We start from the raw sequence: 23,761 nt of genomic DNA on the forward strand, positions 1-23,761 counted from the left end.
GCGCCTGCGCCCGCCCGGGACGTCTGTGGAGCGATGACTGTGAGTGGTCCAGGGACCCCCGAGCCCCAGTCTGCCGGCCCCGGGGTGCGTACCCATCTACCCATTCCCCTGGGCCATCTCCACTTCTCACCTGCTCGGGCGATTCCCGGGCCGCCTCCTCCCTCTCAGTTTGGCCCTCCATGGGACTCGCCCGCGACCCCCAGCGTCCTCTCCCAATAGCTCCCCGTCTCACCCTGAGCCTACCTGCGACGTTTCCACGCGTTCTCTCCACAGGCCAGCTCAGTGGAACAGCTGCGGAAGGATGGCAACGAGCTGTTCAAATGCGGGGACTACGAAGGTGCCTTGACGGCCTACACGCAAGCCCTGGGTCTGGGCGCAACGCCCCAGGACCAGGCCATTCTGCATCGGAACCGGGCCGCCTGCCACCTCAAGCTGGTGAGGGAGCCGGCTGCTCTTCCCCTTGCCTGCCCGGGCCTCTTTTGCCCACCCCGCCGCTGCTCGGGCCCCCAAACTTGTCACATGGCCTTTGGGCCTTTAGGTGATTCGAGAACAACCCTGTTGCCCAGTTTTGCCCGAAAAAGGAGATGACCAGCATCTCAAGCCCTGTTCTTTCTGTTTCAGGAAGATTACGAGAAAGCAGAAACGGAGGCAACCAAAGGTAAGGGAATGAGAGCCCTTGGGTGGAGCCGTGGGGCTTCTGGGGTGGGCAGCCCTCACTTTTTCCTTCTCTTTTCACCCCTAAAACACATCTGCCTTCTTCCCCGCCCCCCCCCCCTTCCCCGGGCATCTCCTTTTCTGCAGCTACCCTCACCTTTTCTGAGGCTGAAATACTGAGCCCCACATCCGTCCCCCAACCTTCCTCTAGCCCTCGAGATCTTTCCCTACTGCTCTTGCCTGGAGATGGTGGCCTCTCGGGTGCTGACAGAGCTCCTGTTTGTGCTCAGCCATTGAAAAGGACGGCGGGGACGTCAAAGCACTTTACCGGCGAAGCCAAGCCCTAGAGAAACTGGGCCGCCTCGACCAGGCAGTCCTTGATCTGCAGAGATGTGTGAGCCTGGAGCCCAAGAACAAAGTTTTCCAGGAGGCCCTGCGCAGCATCGCGGGCCAGATTCAGGAGAAGGTATGTGAGTAACTGGGAGAGCGAGGCATTGACCAGTGGTAGAGGGGCACTGGAAAGTGGATCTGGAGCAAAGGTATAATCACAGATCTCTGAAGAGGGGATACTGATGGCAAATGACCTTACAGAAGGATGCACAACCTTGTCAGTGGTCATGAAAAAGCACATTGAAAGAACAGCAAGGTGCTATTCTTCTCAGTGGTCTGTTTGGCAAACATTTTTAACATTAAAAAAAAATTGTTTATTTTTGGCTGCTTTGGGTTTTAGTTGCTGCACGAAGGGTCTTTGATGCATTGTATGGGCTTCTCTCTAGTGATGCGTGGGCTCCAGAGCAGGCGGGCTTCGTAGCTGTGGTAGGTGGGCTTAATTGCCACTCTGCATGTAAGATCATAGTGCCCTGACTAGGGATCAAATCCATATCCCCTGCATTGGAAGGCAGATTCCACTCGCCACCGGGGAAGCCCCGTTTGGCAGACATTTAAAGTTTGTACACGTTGCTAGAACGAGGGAGACAGACACTTATAGGGTGAGGTTGGGGGGATCGCGGGCTCATTCATGACTGCTTTGGGGGGTGTAAATTGGTACAGCTCCTTTGAAAGTCTTTAGCACATCTCTTAAATTTGAGCATATCCTGTGATTCAGTATGTTTACTGCTTACTATCTTCCCTAGAGAAGCCTCGTCCATGTATGCAAGCAGGTGTGTGTATGTTTGTTTCAGCCTTGTTCGTAGTAATGAAAAATTGGAACTTGCCAAAATGCCCAACAATAGGGGAATGGCTAAACAGATTGAGTCATAAACTTGTTACAGACACCTATGCAGGTCAGGAGCAACAGTTAGAACTGGACATGGAACAACAGACTCGTTCCAAATAGGAAAAGGAGTGCGTCAAGGCTGTATATTGTCACCCTGCTTATTTAACTTATATGCAGAGTACATCATGAGAAATGCTGGGCTGGAAGAAGCACAAGCTGGAATCAAGATTTCGGGGAGAAATATCAATAGCCTCAGATATGCAGATGACACCACCCTTATAGCAGAAAATGAAGAGGAACTAAAAAGCCTCTTGATGAAAGTGAAAGAGGAGAGTGAAAAAGTTGGCTTAAAGCTCAACATTCAGGAAACTAAGATCATGGCATCTGGTCCCATCACTTCATGGGAAATAGATGGGGAAACAGTGGAAACAGCATGAGACTTTAATTTTTGGGGCTCCAAAATCACTGCAGATGGTAATTGCAGCCATGAAATTAAAAGACGCTTACCCCTTAGAAGGAAAGTAATGACCAACCTAGATAGCATATTGAAAAGCAGAGACATTACTTTGTCAACAAAGGTCCGTCTAGTCAAGGCTATGGTTTTTCCAGTGGTCATGTATGGATGTGAGAGTTGGACTGTGAAGAATGCTGAGTGCCGAAGAATTGATGCTTTTGAACTGTGGTGTTGGAGGAGACTCTTGAGAGTTCCTTGGACTGCAAGGAGATCCAACCAGTCCATCCTGAAGGAGATCAGTCCTGGGTGTTCATTGGAAGGACTGATGCTGAAGCTGAAACTCCAATACTTTGGCCACTTCATGCGAAGAGTTGACTCATTGGAAAAGACCCTGATGCTGGAAGGGGTTGAGGGCAGGAAGAGAAGGGGATGACAGAGGATGAGATGGCTGGATGGCATCACCGACTCGATGGACATGAGTTTGAGTAGACTTTGGGAGTTGGTGATGGACAGGGAGGCCTGGCGTGCTGCGATTCATGGGGTCGCAAAGAGTCGGACATGACTGAGCAACTGGACTGAACTGAACTGATGTGTAGTTATTGAGAATAGGCAGATCGTCATGTATGGAGGTGGAAAGCTGACAATGTGATATAATTTATATTAAAACAATCCCCCATATATGCACCCAAAATAATACCATGTTTTTTTCCATGGGTTCAGTTGGGTATGTCATTACAAGGGAAAATCTTTTAAAAGAGAGACATCACAATGATAACAGTGTGACTGCTAGGGAAAGGAATGGGCTCACAGGGGCTTTTCAAAAGAGATTTTGCTTCATCTGTTCATTTTTTAAAATAAAGAGACAATGTTTGTATGATTCACATGTTTAAAAATCAAGGAGAAGAGAATCTAAAGAGCATCATTAACTATTTTCAAGTTGGAATTAGCCTGACAATTGGGTGTTAACGCGCTGACCCAGTAGACGCAAGTAATATGACGGCAGACACCTTATCAAAAGATTGAGACCTGGGAAAGCAAATTATTTTCCTCTCAGCTTCAGCTCTGTTTGATCTGCAAGGGCTGCCTCGACCTCTGTGTTGAGAAGGATTAGGAGTCAGGCCGCATGGGCCTTGGAGGGGATGGATCAGTGGTGTCTACCATGGATGTAGGAGGGGCAGTGGGGACACACGTGTTAGGCATGTACGCTATCCACGCCCAGAACCCTGGGGAAGGAAAAGGCCTTGGATGAGTTTGGTCATCAGATTATTTAAAAAATCCATCAAGAAGAGAATCCTTGACCTAAACAGAGTATCAGCAACTTCATCATGACCTGCTGGCTCCCTTGCAGGAGGTATAAATGCCAGTTCAGTGCCAGGGGCGGTGCACCCAGACCGCCACACAATACATGGCCCCCTGGGAGTGGGTTTTCTTGTGGCTAACAGGACGCCACCCTTCTGAATGGCACTGCCTTAAGCATCGGCAACATCCCCTGCTGCCCAAGGAGGAAACAGCTCAGAGAAGAAAATAGCCCAGGGAAGTTTGGGAGAAGCTACCAGGCGAGTCTCTTCCTGCCCAAGGAAGCTGGGTGTGAGACCTGGGCCCAGACATCTGTGCTGTGCCCTCTGGAGTCAGGAGCCAGGCCTGGGGAGGAGCTGGAGAGAACAAAGAGGAAATGTGTTGTCTGGGGCCAAGCAGCAATTCCTCCCATGCTTTGCTGGTTTGTTGTAGGTGAGATACATGTCCTCAACAGATGCCAAAGTGGAGCAGATGTTTCAGATACTATTGGACCCACAAGAGAAAGGCACCGAGAAAAAGCAAAAGGTACAGACCTGGGCGAGTAGGGGCGGAGCTCCCCTAGTGCTGCCCACGCCTCCCTGTGTGTGTATGATGTTGGCCCAGGAACCCCTGCTGGCCTGGTCTGCTGGTGCATCACCCGCTGGGCTCACAGAGCCTGAGTGGGGGCTCAGAGGGCCTAGGGCCTCAGTGTGGGCCATGGGGAGGGAGCCAGTGTTCCTGGAGCGCCTACTGGTGCTCAGGTCTCATGCCAGGAGCCGGGTGCCCAGAGGTGGCTGAGTCACAGACGCGGCCCTTCAGGCTTTGCCAGGGACTTAAGACTCCATTTATGCTAACCATCAACTCCCAGAGCGAGCTCTTCCCTCTGCTCATAGAGGCGGAAGCTGGTGCTCAGAGCAGTGACGTTCATGGCCACGAGCTCAGTGGAAGCAGTGAGGTTCGGGTTGTCCTCTGTCTCCATGCCGTGTGCCGTGTTCATGTCACGATGCACTTCCTTTGACGCAGGCGTCTCAGAACCTGGTGGTGCTGGCCCGGGAGGATGCCGGGGCCGAGAAGATCTTCCGGAGCAACGGGGTTCAGCTCTTACAGCGCCTGCTGGACACGGGAGAGCCCGACCTGATGCTGGCGGCCCTGCGTACCCTAGTCGGCATTTGCTCTGAGCACCAGTCACGGGTGGGTGTGGCGGAGGGTCTAGCTACTGCCTCGGTCAGTCTGTCTGTCCATCCACTCGTGTGGGATCTTAGTTCCCTGACCAGGGATTGAAGCCATGCTCCCTACATTAGGACCACAGAGTCTCAATCACTGGACCCCCAGGGAAGTCCCATAGCTCTCAACTTACAGGGCAAAGTATAAGGAAATACATAACAAGAGAGGCAACATTAAAATGACAAAAAGAGCAACATGATTTGGGACAAAGTGAGGCCAGGAAAGAGTGTAAGCAGCCCGGGGACCCCCTGAGCACGTGCATCAGAAGGCTCACAAGTCTCGCCCTCGGCTCTCCTCAGAGATGCCTGGTCACTGATGCCCTCCTTGTCCATGGTAGAAGCACACTGCTTGCAAAGAACGGGGCACCTGTCCTTCCTTCGCCACCAGGCTGGCATTTTGCTTGGACAGAGGTCCTCACAGTGCGTGACGTGGTGGGTCACGTGGCCCACAGCATCTTCACCATCGAGTCAGTGACCGGATATGCAGGGCAGGACCCTGGGATGATTCTCCATGGAGACGGTGGGTGTCCCACACACACGGTTCAGCCAGCACACCCTGTCCCAGGCCGGTGTCACCAAGTCCCTGCTCTGGCTCTTGCCTGCTCCAGCTGGACTCAGGGAACAAGGACTTGACCCTCAGTAGCTTTTAGAGGAGCCCACAGTTCCTAGATCAGGGGTGGAAATGTGAAACATCCTGTGAAAACAAGTCAGGCCAAGATCGGACTCTGTTTCTGGGTCTCCCAGAACTAAAACTGGTAAAATCACATCAATTCTGCCCATCTCCTGCAGCCTTCCTGGGATCCCTGTGGGATCTTAGTTCCCCGACCAGGGATTGAACCAATACCCTTTGCAGTGGAAACTTGGAGTCTTAACCACTGGACCGCCAGGGAAGTCCCTGGAGTGTTTTCTTTAGGAAGCCCTTCCAACAGAGAATCCGGGTATCACCCAGGTCTTGCCCTCAGGCAGACCCACTTTCCTTTCCCAGGGAGCTGCTCTGTCCACTCATGTGTTCTCCCCTCTGGCCACCCTCTCCAACCCCCAGTTAGGGATCTCTGAAGCTGCCCTTTGCCAACCGGAAGCTCTGTCCACCTCTCTCCCCCCATCAGACAGTGGCCACCCTGAGCGTGCTGGGAACTCGGCGGGTGGTCTCCATGCTGGGCGTGGAGAACCAGGCGGTGTCCCTGGCTGCCTGCCACCTGCTGCAGGTTATGTTCGATGCCCTCAAAGAAGGCGTCAAGAAGGGCTTCCGCGGCAAAGAAGGCGCCATCATCGTGGGTGAGTCAGTGGAAGCTGGCCTATGTCCTATGGGTATTGCTGTCGTGGTGGGGAAGGGCTGAGCTAGCCAGGCTGGCTACACCTGCAGGGTGTTCAGGAAAAGGCTTGTTGACAGTATCTCACTCTAGGTTCTAAGGACCTGGGATGCCTCTGGGGTAGGCTAGAAACCAGCGCTTAGGCTGCAGGTCCCCTCACCCTACCAGGGAAGTTCAGGGTCAGACGGGGCTAGGCCACTGTAGAGCTGGTGAATGTCTTCCTGTTGCCAGATCCCGCCCGGGAGCTGAAGGTCCTCATCAGTAACCTCCTGGAGCTCCTGACGGAGGTGGGGGTCTCGGGCCAAGGCCGAGACAATGCCCTGACCCTTCTGATTAAAGTGGTGCCCCGGAAGTCTCCTAAGGACCCCAACAACAGCCTCACCCTCTGGGTTATCGACCAAGGTAGGTGACAGAGTTTGAAAAAGAGAAAGGTACTTCCCTGGCAGTCCCGTGGTTAGGACTCTGTCCTTTCACTGCCGAGGGCCTGGGTTTAATCCATGGTTGGGGAACGAAGATCCCACATGCCACGTGGCACAGCATATAAATAAGTAAATAAATAGAAATACAGGTAGATAGGGCTTCCCTCGTGGCTCAGATGGTAAAGAATCCTCTTGTCAATGCAGGAGGCGTGGTTCAGTCTCTGGGTCGGGACAATCCCCTGGAGAAGGGAATGGCAACCCACTCCAGTATTCTTGCCTGGAGAATCCCATGCAGAGAGGAGCCTGGTGGGCTACAGTCGTTGGGTCCCTAAGAGTTGGACATAACTGAGCAACTAACAGTTATTGGCCATACACTGAAAGGTAGGTGAATAAATAGACCAAGCACATGTGTGGCATGTTGCTCAGATGGCTGGGCCTGCGCGACTGCAGGAGCGGTTGCCCCCAGCACGTGTGTCTGCGCTGAAGCGCGTGTGCCCTGCGCTGTACCCTTCGGCGACATCGGCTCCTTCAGTCGTGTACGTGTGAGCTCGCCCACACATGGAGCAGGCCCACGAGCAGGTTAACAGGGAGGCTGGGTCAGCCTTCTGTGTCAAGTTGTTTTCATTGTGTGTTACTTTTGTACACAGGGGGAAAATTCTTACAGTTTAATATAGAAGTTCACACTTCTCCTTTCCCCTCAAAAAATATAAGGAAAGGTTGGCAGAGTCCCAGCGTGAGCACGCCTGTTGGGAACTCATCTTTTCTTGTTATCCCAATGATCCTATGAGGCATGAGGTTATTTTCCCTGCAGTTTTGCAGCTGTGAGGAACCTCCAAGCCCCAGAGCATTCGGCTCCACAGGCAGGGCCAGCCCACAGGCCTTAAGTTCTGAGGTCCTTTGCTGACCCCACACCTCGCACCCATCCCCGTAGACAGCAGGTCCGCCAGCCCGATTCTATGAGCCTGCCTGTACTCTGAGCTTGTGCGAGTGGAGACCTCTTCCCTTGGCCCATCAGGGTTGGAATTCGTGTTCTGTTGTCTGAATAGGGTGTCTTTTCAGGTCTGAAGAAGATCCTGGAGGTGGGCGGCTCTGTGCAGGACCCTCCCGGGGAGCTCACAGTGACAGCAAACAGCCGCATGAGTGCCTCCATTCTGCTCAGCAAGCTCTTCGATGACCTGAAGTGTGATGCCGAGAGGGAGAACTTCCACCGACTCTGTGAAAACTACATCAAGTAAGGGAGCCCTCCTATAGCCAGGGCTCCCTCGAGAGTGCTGACTCTTTGGGGAGAGACAGCAGTGAAAGGTTTCCCATCAGAGACGCAGCCTTGGGGAGGACTTGTGAGAGTCAGAGCGGTCCCAAGGGCCACTTGTTGTTTCAGAGTCCCTCTGCGGGGACGTCCTTTCTTATTTTTTTTTCCACACTGCTCAAAGTATCAGATCTGTTCCCTGACCAGGGCTCACACCCATTCCCCCTGCTGTGGAAGCACTGCCTTAATTACCGGACTGCCAGGGAGGTCCCCAAGGATATTCTTTCTTACGTCAGTTCTGCTCCAGTGCAGGTGGCTCATTGCTGCAGAATCTGCCTGCCAGTGCAAGAGATGAAAGAGACACGGGTTCAGTCCCTGGGTCGGGCAGATCTCCTGGAATAGGGAATGGCAACCCACTCTAGTATTCTTGCCTGGAGAATCCCACGCACAGAGGAGCCTGGCGGGCTACAGTCCACAGGGTCATAAAGAGTTGGACCCGACTGAATACTCACAAGCTCTCAAGCTATCCAGTGCAGCCAGTGTCCTCTAGCACGTAGTGTTCACTGAGCACACGCTGTGTGTCCGTCCCAACACACCAGTGCTACGTCAGTCCTCACCTTAAGGGCTCACAGCTAGGAGCAGACTGACGGACGGCAAGTCATGGAGTAAGTGGCCCGAGTTCAGACCTCAGTGACTACAGGGAAGGAGACAGCGTGTGTGAGCGACAGCGACCTGCGTTGACGGCAGGTCATCGGGGGTGGGGATGGGGCGCGAATGAAAGCCTGGATGCAGAGCCTCGGTGGCTGCCGCCCAGAGGGGTGGTGTCCTGGTCTTCCCGCCGGCAGCTTTTCTTGCTGTTGTTGCCCACATCCTGCAGATGCCTGGCCAGTGGAGGAGGTGGGAGGGAAGGGCAGTCTCTCTCTGCTGGCTGTGATGTGACAGCTGCCACCCTGTGCCCTGCAGGAGCTGGTTTGAGGGCCACGGGCTGGCCGGGAAGCTGCGGGCCATCCAGACAGTGTCCTGCCTCCTGCAGGGCCCATGTGACGCCGGCAATCGGGCCTTGGAGCTGAACGGCGTCATGGAGAGCGTGATCGCCCTGTGCGCCTCGGAGCAGGAGGAGGAGCAGCTGGTGGCCGTGGAGGCCCTGATCCACGCGGCCGGCAAGGCCAAGCGGGCCTCATTCATCACGGCCAACGGCGTCTCGCTGCTGAAAGACCTGTACAAGCGCAGCGAGAAGGACAGCATCCGCATCCGGGCGCTGGTGGTGAGATGGGCAGGCCTGGGCTGAGCCAGCAGGCGGCCAGGCCAGGGGCCCTGGCTGGCCAGTGTCTCAGGGTGCAGCCTCAGGACACGCTTGGTGAAAACGGGGGGTGTGCAGGGCCTTGTTGAAGGGCCTCCCTGATCGCTCAAGACAGTAAAAAATATGCCTGCAGTGTGGGAGATCTGGGTTCCATCCCTGGGTTGAGAAGGTCCCGTGGAGAAGGGAATGGCAATCCACTCCAGTATTCTTGCCTGGAGAATCACATGGAGAGAGGAGCCTGGTGGGCTACAGTCCATGGAGTCTCAAAGAGTTGGACACGACTGAGCGATTTTCACTTTCAGGGCCTTGTCAAGGCCGGAGCAGGGCCCTGGCTCTTCCTGGGGAGGAGGAGGAGGTGAACCTTGAACAGACAGGATGCCTAAGAATGCAGGGCAGCCTGGGCTGCCCACTGTAGGCAATGGGAGCGGCTCTGGGAGGAGTTTGGAGGACACACTAGGCCAGGCAGGTCCGGGGGCTGTGTGAACAGGCTGGGCTGCCAGGCAGCCCCTAGAGCCTGTAGTCTAAGGAACACCTGACCCCTGTGAGCCTGTTGCAGCCCTGCCCCTGGAGGAAGCCTCCTCTTTGGGGGAGGAGGACCTTGTCCTGGGTTTCTCCCTCCCATGGGGGTCCTGGCCTCGGCTGAGGCGCCTGTCTTCTTCCCACACATATCTTACCTCTTCCCGTCAAGAGCTTCCTTGGTGTGAGGTGGGAAGGAACAGAGCAAGTCCCGGTGCACCTCTGGAGGGGGGCCTGGGCCAGCACAGTGCTCAGCATGTCAGTCTCTCCCAGATGCTATCACATGGCCACCCTAGCAGCTGGTTTTGTGGGCTTCCCAGGGGGCACTAGTGGTAAAGAATCTGCCTGCCAGTGCAGGAGACATAAGATACGTGGTTTCAATCCCTGGGTTGGGAAGATTCCCTGGAGGAGGGCGTGGCAACCCCCACTCCAGTATTCTTGCTTGGAGAATCCCATGGACAGAGGAGCCTGGTGGGCTGCAATCCATAGGGTCACAAAGGTCGGACACGACTGAAGTGACTTAGCACAGCACAGTCCAGCTGGTAGCCTGGTGGGGGTGTGCCCGGCCCCCAGGGAGCCTGACAGAGTGCTGGGGGCGAGCCCTGCCCTGCCTCTTGGCCAACAGCTGGTTCTCACCCTCTCTTGCAGGGGCTCTGTAAGCTTGGCTCGGCTGGAGGGACCGACTTTAGCATGAAGCAGTTTGCCGAAGGCTCCACTCTCAAGCTGGCCAAGCAGTGTCGAAAGTGAGTGGTTTAGCACGGCCGTGGCTCCCTGCCTGCTGGCCAGACCTCAAGAGAAGAGGGGAATCCTCACTGCCATGTCCTCCCCAGGCAGACCCTCCACGTGAACCACTTCCGTATGTGGTGGGGTTGCCCCAACCACTGGCTTTTCCCCCCTGGGTCCTGGGGTGCCCCTCCTGCCGCCCCCCGCCGCCCCCCTGCCCGTTCTGGTAGTCATCAGTGCCCTGCACGCCCCCAGGTGGCTGTGCAATGACCAGATGGACGTGGGCACACGGCGCTGGGCAGTGGAAGGCCTGGCTTACCTCACCTTTGATGCTGACGTGAAGGAAGAGTTTGTGGAGGATGCGGCTGCCCTGAAGGCTCTGTTCCAGCTCAGCAAGGTAGCCCTTGGGTACCTGCAGTCGTCCAGGGATGCTGACTCGGATTAGAGCCCAGAGGGCTTTCTTGGCAGGTTGTGGCCCATGGCGTTCGTGACACAGGGCTGGTAGCCCGAGTGACTGCCCTGTGCAGCCTGGGCGTTGTGACCTGCACCAGCCGTGTCAGAAAGATTGCCCTCTGAGGAGGAGTCAGGGAGGTCTAGTGCATGAGCTCCCAAAGTCAGGGGCCACCCTGGGGCCTGGGAGGTGCCCTGGATTCATCCTGGTGCCCAGGGGGCCCAGCCGAGGGTAGAACTGGGAGCCTGGGCAGCGCTGACCCCAGTCCTGCTCTGCCCTGGGGCTGGCTGCTGACAGCCCCTCTGCCCCCTCCCGGCAGTCCGAGGAGAGGTCGGTGCTCTTCGCGGTGGCCTCTGCACTGGTGAACTGCACCAACAGCTACGACTACGAGGAGCCGGACCCCAAGATGGTGGAGCTAGCCAAGTATGCCAAGCAGCACGTGCCTGAGCAGCACCCCAAGGTGAGGGGACCTCTGTGTCATGGGGGCCAGTTGACCCAAGCCATCCACAGCAGGTGCACCTTCTGTTTAAGCAGGTTTCTTTCTCTTTCAATCTTTTTTTAGACTTAGCTAATTTATGTAATTTATTCTTGGCTGCACTGGGTCTTTGTTGCGGCTCGGGCTTTTCTCTAGCTGTGGTGAGCAGGGGCTGCTCTCGAGTTGCGGAGGCTCTCACTGCGGTGGCTTCTCTTGTTGCAGAGCACGGGCTCTAGAGCTCAGGCTCAGTACTTGTGACACACGGGCTTAGTTTCCTGCAGCATGTGGGATCTTCCCAGACCAGGGATGGAACCTGTGTCCCCTGCATTGGCAGGTGGCTTCTTAACCACCAGACCACCAGGGAACTCCTCTTTCCCTTTGTTGTCATGCCCATCAACGTGTGTCTTGAGAAGGGTTCCCCTTTCCCCTGCCTGATCAGCTGAGGTCCCTCTGCTCAGCTGCCTCATTCCCCAGGACAAGCCGAGTTTTGTGCGGGCTCGGGTGAAGAAGCTGCTGGCGGCCGGTGTGGTGTCGGCCATGACGTGCATGGTGAAGACTGAGAGCCCTGTGCTGACCAGTTCCTGCAGGGAGCTGCTCTCCAGGTGAGCCTGCCCCCTGCCCATCAGCCTCCCCGCTGCTGGTGAAACTACAGGGGGAGCCCAGGAGGCAGTGGGCTCCTGGGGCAAGAGGGGCCACCCACCTGGCAGTCTTCCTTTGCTGCACCCGGGAGCGGGAGCGGAAGCTCTGCCCGCCAGAGCCCTGACCCGCCCACCCAGCTCGGCACTCTCCCCGCAGGGTCTTCCTGGCTTTGGTGGAAGAGGTCGAGGACCGCGGCACTGTGGTTGCTCAGGGAGGGGGCAAGGTAAGCTGGCTCAGGCTCCTTCAGGATGGGCCGTAAAACATGACTCAGTGGCTGCCACAGCAGAGGTTGGTGTTGGATGGGGACAGACAAGTGTCATTAGCAGCCAGCAGGAATGTCTTCCTGATGCGTGAGTGATGCTGAAGGGCCCTGGACTTTATAGGGGTCTGAGCGCTCCTGTGTCATCGGCCTTCCTGGCCCGTGCCTGGCACAGTCCACGTCTAGTCCTTAATAAGTGTTTTCCAGAAGCGTCTGGGTAGCTTGCCAGGAGGCCTCAGAAGTGAGAGGGTGAGTGGGCGTGTGGTCAGGCCCGGGGAGAGAGACGGGACAGGTGAGGGCGGCACAGTCGGGGCCTCACGATCCTGGCTGCAGCCTGGGTGCTCATGGGCCTGTCCCACAGGCTTTGCTCCCACTGGCCCTGGAAGGCACCGACGTGGGGCAGATGAAGGCAGCCCAGGCTCTCGCCAAGCTCACCCATCACCTCCAACCCAGAGATGACCTTTCCCGGCGAGCGGGTGCGTGTCTTCCTGCCCCAGCCCTGGCCTGTCCTCCACCCCCTCAGTGGGCCCTCCTGGCCTTTCACTCAGGCTGTGGCTCCTCCACGGGACCCTGGGGTGGGGAGGGTGACCTCTCGGGGGCTGGACTCCCATCTGCAGGGCCGGTGGCGTTGGGAGAACTGGGGCGGGTAGCCCTGATGCATGGGTGTGTATTCCAGATCTACGAGGTGGTCCGGCCCCTCGTCTCCCTGTTGCACCTCAACTGCTCCGGCCTGCAGAACTTCGAGGCGCTCATGGCTCTAACGAACCTGGCGGGGATCAGTGAGAGGCTTCGGTGAGGCCCGAGGGGATGCGGGGCCTGGGCAGGGCACCGTGGTTTAGACCGTTGCCAGGAAAGCACTTTACAGTTCTTTTTGTTGTTATTGTTAGTCATTTACTGAATTTATTTTTGGCCGTGCTGGGTCTTAGTTGCTCCACGCTGGCTTTCTGTAGGTGCAGTGAGCGGGCGTTACTCTTCATTGGGGTGCACGGGCTTCTCACTGTGTTAGCTTCTTTTGTCGCAGAGCACAGGCTCTAGGTGCCCCACCACAGGCTTCAGTAGTTGTGGCACATGGGCTCACAGTTGCTTCTCAGCATGTGGGATCTTCCCGGACCAGGGGTCGAACCCATGTCCCCAGCATGGCAGGCAGATTCTTATCCACTGGACCACCAGGGAAGTTCAGCACTTTACAATTCGGCGTGCGCTCCTCAGTTACTTATTTGGCAGACAGGCCGAGAGGCATGACTTGTGCAGTGTTCTGCGAGAGGGCAAGAAACTAGGCCGTAAGAGTGCAGGCCCTAGAGTCAGACCACGTGGATTCAAATCCTGGCTTTACTGGTTATTAGGGTCTAACCTCAAAGTAACTTAACCCCTCTGTGCCTTAGTTTCCCTCTCTATGAAATGGAATGGTTATGTACCTATCTCATGGAGTAGCAGTGAGGAGGATTAAATGAGAAAATCCAGGTAAAAGCATTTACTACCTAGATGCCTGACTCCTAGCAATGTGTCCAAGCAGCATGTATTAGCTGCTCTCACTAATGTTGAGACTACTCAGTCTCAGGCTCCCCTTCTGTAAAGTAGTAGTGATAATCACATGTGCACCTTTACCATAGGGCTGTGGTGAAGATTTTTTTAAAAATATTTATTATTTGGCTGTGCCAGGTCGTAGTTGCAGCATGCATGATCTTAAGTTGTGGCACGTGAGATCTATTTCCCTGACCAGGGATGGAGCCGGGACCTCCTGCATTGGGAGCACGGAGTCTTAGCTACTGAACCACCAGGGAAGTCCCTGTGGTGAGGATTAAGTAAGATAGTCCCAGTGCTGGGTCAGAGTGAGTGCTCAAACATTAGATGTTAGCATCGCCATCATCACCCCCAGGTATCCTAACTCCTAGTTGAGAGCATCTTCCAAGGTCCCGCGTGCTGTCTCCTCGGGCGGGTTAGAAGGCTGGAAACCACTGCCCGGTGGCTTCAAACCTGCGCAGGACGGTCTCTGCATATTGCCCAGGGAAATCTTTGGCCCAGGGCTTGTTGTATGGGGAAACGGGGCTGGGAGTGATGGATGCAAACGCCTTGGTGATGCCAACGCTTCCACCCCTGGCCCCACAGGCAGAAGATCCTGAAGGAGAAGGCCGTGCCCATGATCGAGGGCTACATGTTTGAGGAGCATGAGATGCTCCGCCGGGCAGCCACGGAATGCATGTGTAACTTGGCCATGAGCAAGGAGGTGAGGGCTGGTCCAGGCGGTCAGGCCAGGCAGACACGGAGGAGGACCCGGCCCTGGCTGGGCTTCTGCCCCATCTGACTTGGTCCCGCCCCACTTGTGGCCACAGGTGCAGGACCTCTTTGAAGCCACGGGCAACGACCGGCTGAAGCTGCTGGTGCTGTACAGTGGCGAGGACAACGAGCTGCTGCGGCGGGCGGCCGCCGGGGGCCTGGCTGTGCTCACCTCCGTGCGGCCCTCGCTCTGCAGCCGCATCCCCCAAGTGGTCAGTGCCTCTTCTTGGTGGAGACAGGGGAGGTGGGCCAGGAAGCCCCAGCCTGCTGGTGGTCGGCTGGTGGAAGGCAGCCCCAGGGTGTGCGGGTGGTGTTCGCTGCCAGGGTTCCCTGCTGCTCCGTGGTCACACTGCCCTGTTTCCGGCAGACCACACACTGGCTGGAGATCCTGCAGGCCCTGCTGTTGAGCCCCAGCCAGGAGTTGCAGCACCGGGGCGCTGTGGTGGTCCTGAACATGGTGGAGGCCTCGAGGGAGATCGCCAGCACCCTGATGGAGAGCGAGGTGCTGGAGATCCTGTCGGTGCTGGCCAAGGACAAGGAGAGCCCAGTCACCAGGGCGGCCACAGCTTGTCTGGGGAAAGCGGTGGAATATGGGCTTATCAAACCCAGCCAGGATGGAAAATGAGGGCCTGCCTCTCACACACACTACCCATCACAGCACAAGGAGCAAGGACAGACTGGCTGGTAGGGGCTGGGATGCAAACATCTGGTCTCTCCTCCCCAGCTGCCCTTTGATGTCCTCTGTTCTGAGTCAGGGAGCACGTTCACAGCCCTGCTCTCCCAGCACAGCCTCCGGCCTCACATGGCAGGGCACTTTTTCCTGTACTACTAAGACAGCTGGGAATGGGGATGGCGTGTCCTAATTCAGCCTGTGGGTTCCTGGCATTGGGAAGGACACAGCAAGCAGCCTCACCAGCTATGAGCATCACCCGAGCCTGCTAGCAGGAGCACCTCTGATCCTCTAATAAAAGCTTGTAAAAGCTTGTGGAGGGATTTCATTGTAGTCCAGTGGTTAAGACTCTGTGTTTCCAAGGCAGGGGCTGCAGGTTCAATTCCTGGTCAGAGAACTAAGGTCCCATGTGCCAATGTGGACAAAAAAAGAAAGTGCGTGGAACTCAAGTATGTGCTCTGTCATCAGCAGGGAGGGCTGGCAGTGGACCAGACTATGGAGCAGGAGCTGGGCATGACTGAGTAGTGTGGGCAGCTTTACAGCAGCACAGCCACCTCTAGGGAAGGAATCAAATGGAATCCTACCCCAGGTCTGCTGAGTTGCTTATCCCTGTTAGAAGGTCAAAGGGTAAACATTGGGGAGCAAATCAGTATTTAGTCACATGGATATAAATGCGTTCAGTTTAGTTGCTGAGTCATGTCCGACTCTTTGCGATCCCGTGGACTTCATCATGCCAGGCCTGTGTCCATCACCAACTCCCAGAGTTTACTCAAACTCATGTCCATTGAGTCGGTGATGCCATCCAGCCATCTCATCCTCTGTCATCTCCTCCTCCTCCTGCCTTCAATCTTTCCCAGCATCTGGGCCTTTTCCAGTGAGTCAGTTCTTCACATCAGGTGGCCAAAGTATTGGAGTTTCAGCTTCAGCATCAGTCCTTCCAATGAATATTCAGGACTGATCTCCTTTAGGATGAATTGGTTGGATCTCCTTGCAGTCCAAGTCTCAAGAGTCTTCTCCAGCACATCAGTTCAAAAGCATCAATTCTTCGGCGCTCAGCTTTCTTTATAGTCCAACGCTCATCCATACGTGACTACTGGAAAAACTGTAGCTTGGACTAGACCAACCTTTGTTGGCAAACTAATGCCTCTGCTTTTTAATATGCTGTCTAGGTTGGTCACAGCTTTTCTTCCAGGGAGCAAGTGTGTTTTAATTTCATGGCTGCAGTCACCATCTGCAGTGATTTTGGAGCCCTCAAAAGTAGTCTGTCAGTTTCCATTGCTTCCCCATCTGTTTGCCATGAAGTGATGGGACAGGATGCCATGATGTTCGTTTTCTGAATGTTGAGTTTTAAACCAGCTTTTTCACTCTCCTTTTTCACTTCCATCAAGAGGCTCTTTAGTTCTTTTTCACTTTCTGCCATAAGAGTGGTGTCATCTGAGCTAATAGGCCTTTCAATACTTCTGCCTTTGTATTGAGAGTTCTCAGTGGCCTCCAGTTAGGGAGAACGCGGGATCTAAGGTTGGGAAAACGCTGAAGGGAACCCCAGTAGCTGAGCCGGGTTGGAGCTGGGCGCCGCAACACCCGCACCTGGCTGGGCGGATAGTCCCAGAGCGCCTGCTTCCGCTCTGCGGATCAAGCCCAGCTTGACTCTCATTGGCTCACGGAGGTAAGTGACAGACTCCAGAGCCAATGGATGGTAAAAGCTGCCCGCCGCCCGCCTAGTACGACTGCGGCACGTTGGGCAGACCCACGAGAGTTAAGAGCGAGCTGCGGCCGCCCCAGACTGAAAAGGAGGACAGGCAGCACTCGTCCCTGGGGTCGCTGGTAGCCGACCCCTTGCCGACCCCTTAGTTCTTTGTGAATGTCCCCCAGATGCTTCTAATACGGGCTCCGCGGCCCCGTGCGAGCCTGCGGGGGGCGGGACCATCTGGTCCAACCTCGGTTTCGAGCCACGCCCGCCGGAGGTTTGGCCCACTCCCCGCCCGGGCCTCCTGGGCCTTGCGGAGGCCTCGGGACCGGTTCGACCGAGTTAGGATTGAACAGGCCGCGGCCAGAATTGCCCGAACACAGGTAAGCACGTCCACGGCCGCCTGCCCGGGGAGGTCACGCCGCTCGCCGGCGATTGGCTCCGTGGAGGCTTCCGAAGCCAATGGGCTTAGGGCGCGGCTCTTCAAACCTTAACTTCCTGGCTGCCAGCCGAGTCCTGGTCCGGCTGTCGACCGGTTCCTGGTCGCTGCCCTGCCTCCTGGCCTTTCCTCCCTCTAGACGGCCCATTGGATCGAGCTGCTTGAGGGGGTGGAGGACACAGGGTCAAGATTAAGATCAGAGGCCTTGGGCTGGGATTGGCCCGGAAGGGGTAGGAGCCCAGGCCTGGGTCAAGGAGATACTGCAGGATCTAGCTTCAAAGACTTAAAAATGCCAACGATATTCTGATTAAGCCGAACATGCTGTACGCAGAAAGTGGCATCACCGTGTCACTTGACTCTGCCTCTGTTTCCCCATTTATGCACGAGTGCCTTGAAAGCAGACAGCGGTGCTTCTTATTGACTTAGAGTAAGGGATTAATGCAGTCCATGGGGTCCACAGGGTCGCAGAGTCGGACATGACTTATCGACTGAACAATGACAAAAAGGATCAATAAATGCGTGCGGGATGAATAAATGAGTAGACAAGGTCCAGTTGAAATTGTGTTTACATAGGTCCCTAAAAACCCAGTGACCATTTCTTTTTTTAATTTTATCAACTCTTAAGCCCTGGATTTAATAAGCTGACACTGTGTCCTTACGATGCTGTGTGCCAGCTCTTGAAACCTTTATTTGTATCTGTTCGTAGCAATTCCACAGGGTAGGTACAGACATCACCCTCCACTGCTGCCACTGTACAACTGCACAAACTGAATTGGATTGAGAGAGCTCAAGTAAATTGGCTAAGGACACAGGCGTAGCTAGCTGCAGAGGCAAACGTGAACCCTGGAAGTGGTCCTGCCCCTTACAGGGCATTGTCTTTGCCTTTCACTGGTGGGAAATGATGGATCTTGAGTTCAGTCTTATGCCCCTCTCGGTCCTAAGCTTGTGTAAGGGTCACTTTCTCTGGGAGTCTCCACTGTCAAACGGAGACAATTCTAGTTCCCAGGATTACATGGGATAATGTGTCTGACATTGAGAATCTGGAGTGGGAGGGACTCAGAGGCCTAGTCCTAAAGGACTAGCCTAAAGGAGGGACTGTTTAACTACTTCGTGCCCACTTTGCGGGATAGTGAATGTGCTTGGGTCAAAAGGGAGGACAGGGCAAGGGCCCCACTTACACAGCTCAGAATCGTTCTAGGTCTGGTAGGACGCCCGCTCAGCGAACGTCGGCGGAATGCACGTCGTGTGCCTCTGTGGTTAGAAGGGTGGCTTTCCCCTCCTTTTACCCGTAAGGCAGCTGCAGTGTCTCCCAAGGAAGAATCTCTGGGTTCTTGCCCTAACCTTCCGTCTCGCCGGCCGCTCCAGCCAGGTCGCAGCCAACCGAGGGCGCTGCGAGGCATGGACCAGGAGCATCGCGGGACCTGGTTCGGCTTCGGTTTCTGCGGCTTCGGGCAGGCGCTGGGCTCGGGGCTCGGGCGCCAGGTGCACAGCCCCGAGCCGCTGAGGACGCCGGGCGGCAACCTCGACGTCTGCAGCGTGAGCGCGAGCTGGAGCTACACCGCCTTTGTGACCCGTGAGCGCCCCTCTCCGTCCCCGCCTCCGGCCCCCTGCGCGCGCGCCGCCCGCTCTGTCCCCAGCCCGCCCTCCGTCCCCAGCCCGCTCTCCACCCCCCCGCAGGTGGAGGCCGGGTGCAGCTGTCCGGCGCCGCGGGCGGTGCGGCGGGCGGATGCACGGACGCGTGGGCGTCGGAGGAGCTCCTGGTGCTGCTGCGCGCGGGGCCGGGAGGCGGGGCGGAGCTGCAGGCCTGGGCGCCGCGTTCGGCGCTGCGCGGGGAGCCCCTCTGGTCCCAGGCCGTGCAGGAGGCAGAAGGCGGACCCAGCCGTGATGAGACCCAGGCGGGGCCGCTGCCGCTGCTGCCCTGCGCTCGTGCCTACGTGAGCCCGCGGCCGCCCTTCTACCGGCCTCTGGCCCCCTACGCTGCGGGCGCGTCGCCTGGAGCTGGGCGCCGAGCATGCGTTGCTGCTGGACACCGCGGGCCAGGTGTTCTCCTGGGGCGCGGGCAGGTGAGTGGGGCTTGGCCAAGTGGGCCAGCTGGGCTCTTGCTGGGGTAGGGGGTGGGGGAGGGCTGGGGTAAATGTGACCTCGGAGTGGGAGGTCAGCATACAGGGGGCAGGAGGGAGTGTTTGGGCAAGGATGGGGAGGAGACCTCTTGGTGTGAGCATCGCTGACTGGGATCTTCTTTGCTAAGGCATGGACAGCTGGGCCACGGGACCCTGGAGGCCGAGCCAGAGCCCAGGCTGTTGGAGGCGCTACAGGGCCTACCCATGGCTGAAGTCGCCGCAGGCGGCTGGCACTCTGTGTGCCTGAGTGGTGAGTGACCTAGGGCTTTCCCAAAACCAGCTCAGGGTCTCCCAGATGCCAAAGCTTCCTCCTCCTCCTCTCCCCAGTTAGATGGGTGGCCTAGCCAGGCCTCCTTCCAAGCTCCTCCCGCATCCCTCAGCCCAGTCATTCCTGACTCCCAAACGCCTGACAGATTCAACACCCCCACCATGACCACCCTCACAATCCAGACTGTTGGCAGTTGTTTCCCGTCTTCTGGTCTCACTACCCCTCCCATCCATCTGCCTCCAGCCAGGGCTGTCATTTTGGAATACTCCCCAGTGGAGAATGGAGGGGTGAGGGGCAGCTGAGACAGGAAGGATGGAGAAGAAAGGCAGCAGCTGCCCAGGTGGCTGTGATGTGTGGCATACAGTGGACACCGGGAGGCCCACCCGGAAGAGGACGGTGGTCAGTGTGAGCTCAGGTGGTGCCGTGGCTGGTCACCCGGGATGGGATTAGCATCAGTTGAGATTGTGTTCACCCCTCTGGCAGGAGATCAGGTGCAGCTGATAGCTAGGCTGTGGGGTAGGGCTGGGAGCAGATGACTTTTGCAAGGATCTGCATCTGGCGCTCTGGTCGCTACTTATATTGTTACTGACAAGGTTGGGCTGCACAGTCAGCCAAACGCTGAGATGCCAAGGTTGACAGCCAAGAAAGAGTTTATTCACAAGGCAGCCAAGCAAGGAGATGGGAGAATAAGCCTCTGATCTGCCACATTGAAGGGCTTGGGGTATTTATGGCATAAGCCAGGTGGTCTTAGGCATGGAGAAAGGTGATTGGAGGTAGGGAAGAAGGTGAGGTAATCAGTGTTCTGAGCAGGCATACCTGAGTCAACATAGTTCTGCAGATTTCAAACTGGAGGCGCTTTGGGACTTCCCTGGAAGTCCAGTGGTTAGGATGCAGAGCTTTCACTGCCGGAGCCTGGGTTCAATCCTGGTCAGGGAACTAAGATCCCACAAGCCATGCAGGCATGGGGGGGGGGGGGGGCAGGAGGGAAAGAGGCAATTAGCATGATCTAAGGGTGGAGTTTTCCAGCCCTGACATCAGAAGGCCATTCATTGGCCATGTGCACAAGCCCAGTTTTAGGGTTGGTGGTCCCATCGAGTCTCCAGATGACTTTGCTGGGCAGGCGCTGACTCCAAGTTCCTGTGAAACAGCTGAGTTGTATGAAACTGTATACAATTAAAGGGGAAAAAAAGCAGAAAAATCAAAGTGAACTTAATGAAGGCATTTTACAAGCAAAGGGGTTTTTAATAGTGTGTTCCTCATCTGTTCTCCAAGGAAAGTTCAAGAATTTCTCCGTAGTTATCACCTTCTGTTAAATCCATGGGGCATGGTTTCACTCGGGATCTTTAAAAATGACTTAGGCCTGCACTCTCCCCTTCCTATTCTAATGGGCCTGGGTTGGCAGCCAGGCTTGAGAACTACTGGGCAGGAGGAGAGATGAGAGGACCAGAAAGTGAGCATAATGGGAAGTCTCACACTAAGGTCCAAAAGGAGTTTGAGGCCTCGGTGTAGTGTGGTTGGAGCACTGATGCTTCAAACCAGACCTCCCAGGTTCACATCAGCATTACTCTGCCCCTGGTGATGTTGGGCAGAACACCTCACCACTCAAGTTTCTCTGGAGTAGAGGGGGGATATGGTGCTTAATATCCGTGCTGGCACGGATTAAATATTTGATAAAAATAAGCTACTACTGTTAGTGAATTTTTAGTGTTAGGGCTCTTGCTCCAGCCAACAACCCTATATAGTGTTGTGGGAGGAGGCAAGCAATGTTGAGAGCTTCTAGAGGCCTTCAGGGATGGGAGAGGGTGTAATGGGTCAAGAGGGTCAACTGTATGGCGACAGATGGAAACCGACCTTTTGGTGATAAACTAGTGCATACAGAAGTCAAAATATATGTAATGTTGTATACATGAAACTTATACAAAAACTTTCATGCTGTGTCAGTGTAAAAAAAAAAAAACAACACATTTTTTAAAAAAGGTCTTCAGGACCAGTGATGGGTAGGGCTGAAGAAAGAAGCCTGGGCTCAGTGGATGTGAAAAGAAGACACTCTGGAACTTCCAGGGACTCATTTCCAAATTGCATGTTGGAGGTGGGGGCTGGGATTTAACAACAAAAGGGAAAAGTGACCCTGGAGGGGAAAGCCTAACAAGAGGTGTCCTTTAAGAATAGGGTGACCGAATGCACTTAAGGGGGAAAGGCCCTACTGAGACGAGGAAGCTGCTGGGTGCTGGGGGAGGTGCTTAATCTGGAACGCTGACTTGGGTGGGGCAGCTAAGAGTCATCTTTCAGGAGCCACACCTCCAGGGAGTGTGGATGGATGCAGGGGTGATCTGAGTCTGTTTAATGGGACTCTATTCTCTCTGAGACAGAGACAGGAGATATTTATATCTGGGGCTGGAATGAATCGGGGCAGCTGGCCCTGCCCACCAAGAGTCTGGCAGAAGATGGAAAGACAACTGCAGGAGGTGAGGGTCAATTTTGTTAAAAATTTATTTTATTGAAATACAGTTGATTTGCAATGTTGTGTTACCGTGTGCTGTATGGCCACGTGATTCAGTTATACCTACACATACATTCTTTTTTATATTTCTTCTATTACGGTTTATTGCAGGATACTGAGTATAGTTCCCTGTGCTATAGATTAGGACCTTATTGTTTTTTCTATTCTATGTATAATAGTTTGCATCTGCTAACTCCAAACTCCCAGATCCATCCCTCCCCCACCCCCTCCTCCTTGGCAACCACAGGTCTGTCGGTGAGACTCAGTTGTTGATTTCCACACATTTCTGTCATTCCTGCCTCCTGGCCATAGGCTGGCTTGAGAGCTACAGGGCTCAGAAGGGGTATGTGACATCCTTGGCACCCCAGGACTCTGAGCCCCTTATGAGAGGGAGCACGGCACGGCTGATGCCAGTGTCCTCACGGCACACCCCACAAGCCTGTCAGCTCAGCACTTCCCAGGGAATTCAGGGTTGGAAGTGACAGCTTTGGAGCTAGAGTAGGGGCTTCAGCTATTGTATGAATGATGCTTATTATTTTAATTATTTTTTACGATCGAGGTGTAGATCAGGTCTCAGTGAGTGTTCACCATCATTATCATAACTCTTACTGCTTCTCTGAAGCCTCAGGACTGGATGAAGATGGTTCTGAAGTAAAGAGAGTCTCTTCGGGTGAGGATGGAGCCCCCGCCCCCTTCATAGCGGTCCAGCCGTTCCCAGCTTTACTGGACCTCAGCCCGGGCTCAGAGGCAGTCAAGGTCAGCTGCGGATCCCGGCACACGGCAGTGCTGACAAGTGAGTGGGGCCAGGTAGGCTGGTTCAGGACGGAGCAGGAAGCCCCCTCCGCCCACCTGGCGGCTGCAGGAAAGGGTGTGGTCACTTAAAAGGCTAGCAGCCTCACTCCCTCGGGCCTTTCACAGAGGCTACCCAGCCTGTCAGGCCCTAAAGGTTCTTCCTTCCGGAGGGAGGCTAGTGTTTGCCAGCCTTGCATCAGATGAGGGTCTGCCCAACCCTGCTCCTGAGACTACAAACTCAGTAGCTGTGAGTCAGAGCCGTTGGGCATATAGGAAGGTGAACTTTTTCAGTCTGGATCCTTTACCACCCCAGACGTGACTAGTGTGTGTGCATGCCGCGTGCTAAGTCACTTCAGTTGTGTCCAAGTCTTTGCAACTCTGAGACTCTATGTAGCCTGCCAGGCTCCTCTGTCCATGGGATTCTCTGGACAGAGGAGGGGGTTGCCATGCCCTTCTCCACGGGATCTTCCTGACATGTGACTAGACTATTGTTAAAAACGAAGAGAGTATGTGTTGCTCCGCCAATCAAATCGGGCGACGAGCACAGTGAGCTGGCTGTGGGTTGTGGCAGGCTGAGCTTTGCGCATGCCCTGTCAGAGAGCATGGCAACAGCCCGTTTACTGTCCTTTCGGTTGCAGGAACGGGGGAGCTCTACACCTGGGGCTGGGGTAAGTAAAGGGTTTGCTTTTGTGATGCTTAAATGAAGGGGAGGCAAAGACCTGCGGGTAGGGGGCAGGTGACAGCAGCTGCGAAGAGAAGCTGAAGCAGGGTCTCAGCACGACCGCTGGACTGAAAAGCCCTCTGTTCCCTTCTCTGGGACAGATCTAGGCACACTCAGAGGGGCAGAGCTC

The 23,761-nt window shown here is 55.4% G+C and overlaps 2 protein-coding genes across 2 annotated transcripts in view; both read left to right on the forward strand.

Moving 5' to 3' along the window:
- On the forward strand, nt 1–15,415 carry UNC45A (unc-45 myosin chaperone A). The gene is given in 21 exon segments (XM_020905804.2): nt 1–84; nt 274–435; nt 622–658; nt 945–1,120; nt 4,053–4,145; nt 4,623–4,790; nt 5,929–6,097; nt 6,364–6,534; nt 7,611–7,782; nt 8,761–9,061; nt 10,262–10,356; nt 10,592–10,733; nt 11,107–11,247; nt 11,737–11,864; nt 12,058–12,124; nt 12,522–12,596; nt 12,598–12,636; nt 12,837–12,952; nt 14,267–14,384; nt 14,491–14,646; nt 14,802–15,415. Coding segments are annotated over 21 exon segments (2,835 nt in total). The 5' UTR covers nt 1–33; the 3' UTR covers nt 15,060–15,415.
- The window catches only part of RCCD1 (RCC1 domain containing 1), a 14,275-nt gene continuing 5,929 nt past the window's right edge, over nt 15,416–23,761 (forward strand). The window contains 8 exon segments of the mRNA XM_070478331.1: nt 15,416–17,174; nt 18,524–18,803; nt 18,908–19,200; nt 19,202–19,293; nt 19,479–19,600; nt 21,988–22,083; nt 22,741–22,911; nt 23,549–23,578. Coding sequence (XP_070334432.1) covers nt 16,977–17,174; nt 18,524–18,803; nt 18,908–19,200; nt 19,202–19,293; nt 19,479–19,600; nt 21,988–22,083; nt 22,741–22,911; nt 23,549–23,578 — 1,282 coding nt within the window. The 5' untranslated portion in view covers nt 15,416–16,976.

Source organism: Odocoileus virginianus, chromosome 16 (genome assembly GCF_023699985.2).
Source record: "Odocoileus virginianus isolate 20LAN1187 ecotype Illinois chromosome 16, Ovbor_1.2, whole genome shotgun sequence".
Lineage (NCBI taxonomy): Eukaryota > Metazoa > Chordata > Mammalia > Artiodactyla > Cervidae > Odocoileus > Odocoileus virginianus.